Source organism: Acanthisitta chloris, unplaced genomic scaffold (genome assembly GCF_000695815.1).
Source record: "Acanthisitta chloris isolate BGI_N310 unplaced genomic scaffold, ASM69581v1 scaffold1934, whole genome shotgun sequence".
In the NCBI taxonomy this organism is placed as follows: domain Eukaryota; kingdom Metazoa; phylum Chordata; class Aves; order Passeriformes; family Acanthisittidae; genus Acanthisitta; species Acanthisitta chloris.
Window position 1 is genome coordinate 51,653 of NW_008669668.1, and position 11,407 is coordinate 63,059.

Sequence of the window (11,407 nt, forward strand, 5' to 3'; positions counted from 1 at the left end):
GGTTTAATCATTAAAGTTACCTCTGTCTAGTGTAGGACTGGAACATCTGCTGTAATTATGATGAACTAAAAGGAAAAGCAATACAGGCACCATAATGCATGAGTGATTTGTTCAAAGCACTGAGTGAGAATTTGAATTTCCATATCTCATAAATACTATACGGAGTTGTTTATCTAACTGCTCTGTGTTTTATTGGAAGTTCATCTGTATTTCATATACTCTGCCCAAACAGAGGAGAGTGCATGTGGAGAAAAGTGTTCACAGGGATTTGAAAGACTACAGACTGAAATGACATGCCCTTGACTGGTCAGAATGAATCAAAACACAACCCACATATGTCTGTGATTCAGCCCCAGGTACAGGCACGTTAAAGAAAAGGATAACACAAAATCCATTTGCTTTAACTGCTGTTAGTGAAAAGGACTCTAGGTTTAGCATTTCATGCTCTAGCATTTAATGGCAGATGAGCAATTCCAAGCTGTTCATGCTGACATTTTACCTAAGAACATGGTGTTTCTTAGAGCAGCTCAGTAAGAAGTTAGACAAATTCTTAAAATAAGAAGGTTACTCAAAAGTCTGTTCTGAACTATGGTAAATGCTGCTTAAGAAGTTACCTAATTTTACATTCTAGATCCTGTCAAAGAATATGGGTGTGCCCCCTGGCCTAAAGTTGAAGATTTAATTAAAAAGTGTTTGAAGGAAAACCCTCAGGAGCGACCAACATCTTCCCAGGTATTCCTGAGTGTATTTATTTGTGTTTCTGTCATAAATGATACCACAAAGTAGTTGTGTTTTCTGAAAATGGGACATTAAGTTAGTAAGAAGCACAGGATTTTTTCTCTTCTGCTTTTCTGGAATGGAAACAGCCCTGAAATATTGCCTGCTCGTGCTATCCAGAAAAAACTGTTCCATTCCAATCTCCCAACCACCTGTTTGAGTCTGATGTTTTCCCCTGTGTTGCTGTATAGTGATTCTAGTGAAACAGGATCAAATTACTGCTTGGTCTTTACTAGAGCTATACAGAAAGGACTTTGTTGTGGAGTATCAGTGCAGTTCCATGCTGTTCTGTGCACGGAGAGGAGGAGCAGCAGTGTGGATAGCCTTGCTCATTGAAATGGATGACATTTTCAAATGTGGCTTAATGTCCCTGACTTTCTGAAATTTTAGCAGAAAAACGAGTAGAGCCTCCACAAAGCTGCTCAGTGCACAAAGTTTGCTCATTAATAGTGGCAGTACAAAGGAGTAGACCTGCTGAGACAGTGTCCATATTCCATAAAACACTGATCTCCATTGCTCATTACTCATCACTCTACAAGCCATTGTTGTCACCATGTGCCTGCTGTGGTTTTCTTTGTAGGTTTATGAGATCCTGAATTCTGCAGAGCTTATCTGTTTGATGAGGTATGTCTCCATACCCAGCACATCTACAGCAGAGTGCATGGTAGCTGCCAACCAAAGCTGCAAGAGGGCAGGAGTCTGGATAGGCAACGGGAACACTGAGAAAGCACAACTTTCCTTCGTTAACCTAAACACAGATGGACATACTTGTGAGGTACCTGGCAAAGTTGCCATTTATTCTATTTTTTCCTGGCACCCAGATGTATTTCAGGAGAATTAATGACATCTTAACAGCAGGATTTTACTTCTGGAAAGCTAAGCTTTGAGTGAACAAAGATTGCTCATAAGTGAGTTGTCATTGTATCTATGAAATGAAGTAGAAAAGCAGTTGCTTTTTCCTCTCTTCCTGCCATCCAGCCTGAACTTTCTCATAATCCTGTCTTTCCACTACTGGGTGACTTCCTACCACTCAGATGGAAGCTATTTCTAGCATGGAGGCTACAAAAGAGAGTAACACACAACACTTCATATCTCTACCTCCCCTAATATCCAGGTAGTCTCTCAGTGATTCCTTACTTCCCATGAATGCCATCTCCTTGTGCCACTTTGGGTGATGCCCTCCAGCTCCTTTCATTTGATTTTTGTACCTCTCAGTCCTGTCCCATCTGAAAGGAGGGAAGTTGTTATCCAGGCTTGATGTGCTGTGATGAACATGAGTGTGACTCATCCTCAGAGTTTTTCGAGTTCTATTTCTATCTGCCATCTGTTGATGTGCCAGAACTGACTGTGACTCATCCTCAGAGTTTTTCAAGTTCTATTTCTATCTGCCATCTGTTGACCATGAGGCATCTGAATTCCTAGCTTTGTTATCATTTATATGGCTTATTTTTCTAAAGCTAAAATGAGAAAAAGAAATATTAGGCCAGGACTGTTAGCAATTCAACTGAATGTGTATTGCAGTGTAGTTCCACTTGCCTAATTCTCTGGTGGCTTTGAGACCTTAATTAGAATAGAGAGAATATTTTTTTTCAGCATTCAGCTGAGATATCTTCCTGTATAATGTTTGAGTGGTCCTTCCCAGCACTTTGAAGATTGATGGCACAGTTGAGGATGTTTTCTGCTAATAGGGAATTAAGATTTCTTAATTGGGAGCTTAGGCCTTGGGTCTGTCCAAGAAGATTCTACTTTATTTTCATCACCAGTAATTTACAGCATTTACCTTTACTGGAGTCATGACCAGGTTCTTTTTCTTCTTTTTTTTTTTTCTGGCTCAGGATATTGCAGATAGTAAAATTCTAAGCTTGGCCTTAGTGACTCTTCCTACTGAGAAAGAAAACTGGATTGTAGCAGGAACACAGTCTGGTTCTCTGTGGGCAGTTAACACAGAAGATGAAACCAAAAGACATCGTCTGCAGAAAATGTCAGATTCCATCACCTGTTTGTACTGTAATTCTCTTTCAAAGCAAAGGTATAAATGAATTTGAAATATTTCAGGTTACATTTTGAAAACACAACTCAACAGAGATGTTCAGAAAATGACATCTATACACCTGTGCAGTTTTGTTCAGACAACTGCTTATTTTGCCTGGGTTTTCACTGAGTTTTGCACCCAGTGTAACTGGGGACCACATTCCTGATCACAGGGGTTGTGTTTGCTTTTAGTATTTAATTGAGTTTGTGAGGTACTGGAGGCTACTCCTTTAAATTTTTCTTAGCTAATTAAGGCATTTCTACAATTCATTCATATATTTTATTTCAGCAAACAGAAGAATTTCTTCTTGGTAGGCACAGCTGATGGCAAACTGGCAGTTTTTGAGGACAGAGCAGTTAAGGTAGGCTTGTTCTTTGCTGTGTGTTCTACAAGGTGTTCTGTCTAAAGCAGCTACCAAGAGTGGCTTTATTTATGCTGTTTATTTTTTAATTGCTTCTCTAAAACTAAAACTAATCTACTGCAGTCTTAGAGGAACTGCACATGTTTTACAGTAACTGTTTTAACCAGTAGAGTTAAGAGGCAGAAAATTTTGCCAGGCAGAAAGGCCTGAGACTGACATTGGCCAGAGACTGGCATTAATGGTTGTTATTAAGAATATTCTAAGAGTTTTAATCTCTTTTATTTATTGCTGCTATAGCTCCTTTTTCTTTTCATTCGCTACATTTTCGTAGAACAGCTATGTTCAAAAAGAAAATATTGATTAGCTTTTCTGTAGGTCAGAGTTGTGCTCACAAAGCAGATAAAGAAATGCTGGGAGCTGTTTATATCAGCTCCTGACCATGTGCAGTTTGGAGCAGTCAGGGGTATGGTCCAGTGTGGGATGTCTCCAAGGATGTGGATGTGACTTTCCATCCAGTTCTTGAACTGTGCCAGGGGTTGAAAAAGTCTCAGTTGCTGCTCTGACCTGGTTCTGCTCACACAGGCTGTTCCCTACAGGACTTCTGTAATGGGAATAGTATGTTAAGGGATTGGAATGGACCATAGAGATCACCATATTTCAGTCATTAACATTCTGGAAACATTCTGAAACACAGTTGCTGAGAAAATCTGGATGTGTAAATTTAATTCAGCAGAGTGTGTGACCTTGTTTAAACAGTGTCTGAGTTCCTATCCTTGTTTCCAACACAGTATGTTTTGTCTTGCAGTGTAAAGGTGCTACACCTTTGAAGATACTAACTATAGGAACTGTTAGCACACCAGTGATGTGCTTAAATGAATCCTCATGCTTTTTTGAAAAGAACATCATCTGGGGAGGCTGTGGAACAAAAATCATTGCCTTAACTAGTGACTTCTCTGTTCATAAGCTCATTGAAACGAAGACAAGTCAACTGTAAGTTTTTTTAAAAGTACTGTTACTTGGCTCTTTTGTTTTCATTAAAGATTTCTGACAGTACTTTGATGTCCTGTCTTGTTCTAGAGCTCATTCTTTGAGTATGTTTGTTTCTCTTCTTTCCCTTCCATAACACAGATACAGAATCAGTGAGTAGTGTTGAAAGTACTTGTTGCTGCTTTCAAACAAAGGATATCCATTTTTAGAAAGGATTTATGAAGTCAGTGTCTATTCAGAAAATGTACAAATACAACTTAGCAGTTTTTCTTCTCCAATTGCAGTAGTCCAGGCCCTGTTTACTTCATTTAGAATTATACATACATACTTAGCATAGTATTTGTCCTTACATGTTTGTCAGTAAAATACATGTGCATATCTTTGCCCTATATGTAGTTAAATCATGTTTGATTGCTGACTTTTCACTGTTTAGAAATTAATGGCTGAAGGGTTTGGACTGTTTGATATAATTCTCACATGGACAAATGCTGCTCTGAAGTTAAAGGGATTTTTTTTCCTGAGCAGTGTAAACAGTGTTTGATGAGAAAGATTTATTAATAGACTTTGGGCATTAATGTGCCTCCAAGGACATCATCAGCCTAATTCTGTTTCTGTGAGAATTGATGTTGAACTGTAGGAAGTTATAGCAAAGCCTTTTGGTTGTATCTTAGCCCAGTTTGGTTTTAAGGCTGAATGATTCTCTAAGAGTCAGAGGGAAACTAACCCACCCACAACAGTCAAGATTTTCCACTAGGTATTTCCTGCATGTCTAACTGAAGTTGTTCTCTCCTAGGTTTTGTCATAATGCTTACAGTGATGCCAACATTATTTCAATAGCAATAGACAAATCCATCTACTTGGCAAAGAAAAACAGCCATTTTGTGGAAATCTGGGACAAGAAGACAGAAAAACTTTCTGAACTAATTGACTGTGCACATTTCCTGAAGTAAGTGTTCTGTTTCAGATTGATGACCTGATGCATAGAAAGCTCAATATCAGGTTGCCTTCTCTAGCAGGTACCTCAGGCTGCCAGAGGAAGGGATTTGCCCAGTTCTTTGAGCAAATGTGGATTTACTTTCCCCTCTTTTGGCTCAAAACTTCAGAATATCCCATGCAAAATCCCATTTTTTTAAGACCCCTATTATATTTTTCAATTTCTCTATGACATCAAGAAGACTCACTTAACTCAAGAATAAAGAAAGTCTTTTGCTATCCCTAGGGTACTAATAGTTTTGCATCCTGCATCCCCTGAAACAGAAGGTCTTCTCTCTCCAGTGCATGGATCCAGTAGGAGATCAGTTTTATTAAGGGTGACAGTGATTTGCATTTAAATTGTTCCCCTCCCTCAGCATGCCACATCCATTTCATTTTCATGGTGAGGTTAGGAGCAGATCTAGGTGTGCTCTTCCTGTTTTACAGTGACATTAGCCTTCTGCAGACTGGTAGAGAACAGAGAAGTATACCTGCCTCCTGTGTAAAGGTGTTCTGAAGCAGACCAGCTGGCTCTCAGAAGTCCAGGAGTTTTCATCTGAGTTTGTTAGCATGATATTTTTGTGGCTTGTCTTGATGAATGATTGTTTAAGAGTTTGATGTTTCAATTTCAATACGAATCGTCTTCACGCTCCTAGGAACAAAGTGGAAAAACTTAATAAGGAATCAAAGCATAAACTGGCTTATTCTGGAAGAGTGAAGACAATTTGCCTGCAGAGAAATACTGCCCTGTGGATAGGGACAGGAGGAGGACATATCTTGCTGCTTGATTTATCGACACGTCGTCCTGTGCGAGTCATAGACAACTTCTGTGATTCTGTCAGAGTCATGATAACAGCTCAGCTAGGTAAGTAAAACCATCAGATGCTGAGTGCTCTGAAATCAGTGCCAGGTTTAGATGTGCTGTGTCCTGTTGGTTGTGGTGTTCCAGGAATGGATTAGCATTAGCCATGATTTGTCCATTCTATTCCACTGCTGTCGTCTTCAGGCAGTGTCAGACACTCAGGTGTTAGCTGGATCCCAGCAAGCTGCTGAATCTGTCATTCCTCTGCCCACAGAAAGCTACAGCTCTTCCCTGCCCTGATCTGCACATGAACACACTCTGCATCCTTGTGCTTGCTCCAGCACAGCTCTTACAGCTCCTGTCGCATCGTCTTCTCTTACCTGTGTCTGCCTGTGTTCCTTCTCCCTCTTAAGTCTTACACTTCTGGCTTCTCTCTCTGTGGACCATGTTAGATTATAATAATTTTTACTTAATTGCTTATTGCCTAGTTTTCTTCTCCCATCCTTATTCAGGAATGGTTCTTTTAGATTTAGGTCACAGGAAAATCACAGGAAAGCTGGGAAAGTGCTAGAGACACTTGGGCTCAGGGTGCAGACTGGAACAGATCTGCTGTTCTGTCATCAGGGGCAGTTGTTGAAGCTGTTGTAGACAGACAGGAGCTGTGAGGTGTCAGTGGTACCCACAAACAGCCAGAGGAATGGAGCTGGGTGTGGGGCACTCCTTGGCTGTAGTAACTCCCTTCACCTGGACACTTTCCTGCATCTCCCAAAAAGAATAAAGGCCATTATAAACTCAAGTCATGGGGCTGCAGTGGTGAATAGACTCAAAATACACATTATTTCAAAAACTGCTTTGTGGCACAACTTTCACTGTGTTTTGGAAAAACCTCAGGAGTTCCCCTGTCAGTGTGATTTAAAGTGTGTTTGCTGTCAAAAAAAAAAAAAAGACCCTGAAGCTGCTGCTGTGAATTCAGAAGCACAGTGTAATCCTGCTAGCAAATTCCATAGGTGCAGGCTGTAGATACCTTCTCAGTACCATCAGGAACTTAATTTGGGGGTTGCTGTTTCCTTTCTGGCACCAGGAGGATCCATAGACTGCAGTGAGCTCATAGTGTTGTGTGAGTCAAAAAACTTCATCTTCCTCTGATCTGCCTTTCCCTGAGCTGCCAAATTTGTACAGTCTGTTCAGTCCTGTTAATGGTGCCAACTATAGCACAGCATTTTCAGTCCATCTAGTCCTGAGAGCTCCAATGTCAGTACTATAAAGACACATTAAATTTTTAGCATTCTGTAAAGAAGAGTTACTATGAAAACAGAATTTCTGCCTCAGTTTTTACTGTCATTGATAGGGAAGGTGTATTTTATAGAATAATACAGTGTGATTTAAAAATCTCAGTCACCTCAAGGTTTTAAATCCAAATTTGATGTATAGAAAAGTTAATATTCAGGAGAAAGAGTTCAACTGCATTTGCACAAATCTCAGGAATGGCAAATAAGATTGATATATGCAGTTTGATGTGTACTTTTTCTTTTGATCATCTTGTCACAGCAATTATTTATAAGAACTGGGGTTTTTTCCTGAGTTCAAGGACTTGGTTTCTAGTGGGATATTCACAGAATCCATGAAAATGGCACTTGAGGCTGCTGAGCAGTTCTTCAACAATAGCACATTGCTTGTGTGAAATGAGAGGAGATAGAGGGAAATGTTTTTGTATTAAAGAGTTACATTTAAGGTTGAAATATATAATGTCAATCAGATGTCAGTATTTCAGGGAAAAGAGATTGTCAGACTTTGAGACATAAACTTTATCTGTAGTTCATATGTGAATATGGAAACATAACATTGTTTTCCAGTTCTCTCACCTAACACATTGATGATTAATAGACATGAGACTTACCACGAAGACTAATTTATATGTAAATCTGTAGTTCATTTTGCAAGGGCAAATTTAGACTTCTGTATGGTAAGACAGCACCCTAGTCTGAATCAGAAACACTGTACTTCAGTTCCAATCCCTTTTGTAAGGAGTATGGGTAGGAGTATGGTAGGTATGCAGGAAAAATCAGTGATGACAAATCTGAGCATGGAGGATGTGGTTGGTTCTCACCAGCCCTTGTCTACCAGAACCAGATTTGCATCAGTCTCAAAGGAGAATACACTGCTGATCTCCACAGGACAGAAAAAATCTCTCCCTTGCAGAGGTCCTGGGGGACCCACTAAAACAATTCCAAGGCTGTGGTTTGACAGTGAGCCATGCTCCAGTCTATTTATATCCCAGAAACTGATCCCCCCTCATCTTTTCCCTGGTGGAATGTGTCAGACTTGATGCAGGGACAGGGTGGGGTGCAGGGCTGCAGTGAGGTGTCTGCAGAGCAAGGACTGTGGGCTGGGCCTGTATCTTCTGCTAACTACAGCCAAGGGCTCTGCCCTCATGGTGCTGCCAGCAGGAACAGAGAGAACATATAACAGCTTCTATCTATCTTTCCAAGACATTTATAAACATTTCTTGTTGGGAATAAGAGTGAAGCTGATCCTGAAACTCTGCCACATTCAATTTATCCCTTTGCGATTCAACCACTTGTGTCTTCCTAGTCTTTTTCTGCATTATTCCATAGGCACCTTCTCATGATCCATCCCCTGTTTTCACTCCCTGCCAACTCCCACCCACATGCCATGGTCAGTTCAGAACATTTTCACTGGAATTGTGTCATATTTGGTTGGTTTGTTTTGTCATAACCGAACTGATTACTGCACTGGCACTTCATTTGCAGCCTGTCCCTTTGCTGTGACATCTGTTTGCTGTGACTCTGCTGCCTCTGTCTGTGCTAGATAATAGGCTGCTTTGTTCTTGGCCTTGTTCAACAGGCTCATCCCATGCTTATGCCTTGGAACCCTGATAAACCCAACATTAAATGGAGACGTGAACTATATTGTCTTCCCGTCTGGGTTTTCTGTGGTTAATGATTTTGAACAAAGGGTCAGGTTGACTGAACTCTGCTTTCTGTCCTCTTAGTGCCATCTATTCTCTCTGTCCTGAAATTCCAAAGTTCCTATTAAAATTAAGATTTGCCATTTTATTTCTTTGACAAAGGGAGTCTCAAGAGTGCTGTTCTAGTTCTGGGATATTGCTATAAAAGTGACACCGAAGACAACAAATATCACAAAGGTACCTGAACTGTGTTTTATTCATTTGCATTGTTAGTGGAGTAGACACTCTTGTGCAAGAGTATCCACTGAGAGTGCAGAGTTGATGACCATCATTGAACATAATTTTATTGAAACATTATTATTAGTTTTTGTTTTGTTTTGCATTTCTGGGCTCCATACAGACTTAACAGTGACTTCCCAAAATGGATCAGAGGAAACCAGTACTTGAACTATGTAATATAATTTCCTGGGAAACTGTATTTTGGAGAATAAATGTCATTGTCTAATTGGAGAATGTATCAAATGGATATCCAGAGGGGTATGAGCTAGGCCAGGAATCCTCAATGTTTTCAGGAGTGATGTGGATGGAGGAACAGTGAATGTGCTTTTCAGATTTAGAGAACTCTCAGCTGGCTGGAGGGCAGGATTAGAACTCAAAGTGACCTTGACAAATAGAACAAATAGTCTGGAAGGAAATAGGGTACAATTCATTTAGGACCTTTTACTTCATTAGCAATGATCTGTTGTACCAGCATGAGGAAATGAGCAGCTTAAAGAGCAGGAGAAGGGTTATAACTGATTGGAGGCTGAGCAGGACTCAGACAGGTCACCTTGCTGCAGAAGAGCAAAACACCATTCTCACACCAGCAGAAAGTGGTGGCTGTAAGACATGAGCTAGTGCTGATACAGCCTCTTCTGCAGGAGCATATCCATTTGGGACATTGTTGAATGATCTGGTCTATTGGGGACAGTCCAGAGGAGAGAAATGCAGCCTGTGAGGAAATGTTGCAGGAAGTTGGTTAATATAAATAAAGCTTAGAGAGGATGTAATAATAGGCTTCAAATATGTAAATAAAGAACAAGGAAATAAATACTTCTACATATTCCCTGTGGGTACAATAAGGACTAACCAGTTGCTACAACAGCAAGGGAGATTTAGGTCAGGCATCTGTAAAAGCTTCCTGACAATTAGGATAGTGAAGTGATAGAAGAATCTCCATCTTTGGATTTTTCTAGGAAGAGTTACAGTTGATTCTCTGACCAATGCCCTTCTTGACCTTTATCTCATCCCAGTTTTGGTAACTGCTAAAAACATGTCAAGGATAGTATAAAGTTAAGGGTGGCAAGTGTAGATGAGCTGACTGGAGTAAAGCAAGGATCAGACTTAGAGCAATGAGGTTTATATTCTGCTATCCCCCAATGCCTTTTCAGCCTTTGTATTGTGTTTAAGCATGACATGAATTCCAGAGAGGAATCAGAGGCTCACAGAATCCTTGGGGCCTTGGCCTGTGTTCTCATCTCTGTTCCACTGAGAGCAGTGTGAGTTCTTCATGAAAAAAGTTGTTTGCATGAAGGGAGATTGAAGTGACCTATTTTAGGTTCATAGTTATATTCACTGTCTTACAAAATCAGTTTTCATTTTTAGTTTACAGTGAATGGGTTAAGCATTTAGACTATATCTGCTTGGGAAAACAGAGATGGAATTTTATGCAAGCACCTCAGTACCAGCATTAGCTGTAGCTCACTCAGGTCAGTGTTTTATGGCCCACAGGCACCAGAAATGGTTTTTCAAGTACTTTTAAATGGGCTACTCTAAATTTAGGGCCTGGAATCCAAATCACTGTGCAAGTACAAACAGCCTGTAACTCATAACTGTGTTACCTCACACATGAGGTGTCATGTAACTTGTCTTCTGGGTCCTAAGGACTCACTTCATTGAGTGAATTTACAAGTAATTAAAAACAACCAGACAAGCAAAACCACTTCTAATTATGCAATAATTTGTCTCTGTTGCAGTTTTCACATTTTTCTTTGTGGTTTTTTTTTTCTCCAGAGTTACAATCCTGTGTGTCAATGTGGGACATTAACCTGCCCCATGAAGTGCAAAACCTGAAAAAACATATAGAAATGAGACAGGAATTAGCAGAAAAAATGAAGAGCTTCTCTTTGGACTGAAAAGTCACCCTGCAAGTACCATTCTCTTTTCTAGGCTTCCATCCTAACCTACTGTGCAATATTTACCACTTCTTCTTGCTGTTGTTTTTAACTACAAGCAGGAAGAAAATTGCCATGACAGTATTCATAGGACACCAAGAAGAAAGAAGTGATTTGTAAGATTTGAAAGGACAGAAAACTATTGAGACTTCCTGAATCTAAAATGTTGTTGTGCATCCGTTGTTTACTTGTGAAGTTCTGCTCTCAGCAACTGTGGCTCAGCTTCAGTCTAACATTGTTCATCTGGTTTTTGATCCCAGTTAAACTGGGAATAAGCCAGGAGACTGTAAATGGCTCTGATTTAGTTCATTATCTCCACTGAGCTGACACTGTA

At 40.1% G+C, this 11,407-nt stretch overlaps 1 protein-coding gene across 1 annotated transcript in view; it reads left to right on the plus strand.

Annotated features, from left to right (window-relative positions):
• The window catches only part of LRRK2 (leucine-rich repeat kinase 2), a gene marked incomplete at its 5' end in the record, with an annotated part of 58,056 nt that extends 46,962 nt beyond the window's left edge, over positions 1-11,094 (plus strand). The window contains 9 exons of the mRNA XM_009073389.1: positions 632-732; positions 1,358-1,552; positions 2,613-2,806; positions 3,098-3,170; positions 3,976-4,160; positions 4,951-5,103; positions 5,786-5,994; positions 9,023-9,097; positions 10,913-11,094. Of these exons, the coding sequence (XP_009071637.1) occupies positions 632-732; positions 1,358-1,552; positions 2,613-2,806; positions 3,098-3,170; positions 3,976-4,160; positions 4,951-5,103; positions 5,786-5,994; positions 9,023-9,097; positions 10,913-11,034 (1,307 nt within the window). The remainder of the gene's footprint in view (positions 1-631; positions 733-1,357; positions 1,553-2,612; positions 2,807-3,097; positions 3,171-3,975; positions 4,161-4,950; positions 5,104-5,785; positions 5,995-9,022; positions 9,098-10,912) is intronic.
• Positions 11,095-11,407: the final 313 nt, after the last annotated feature.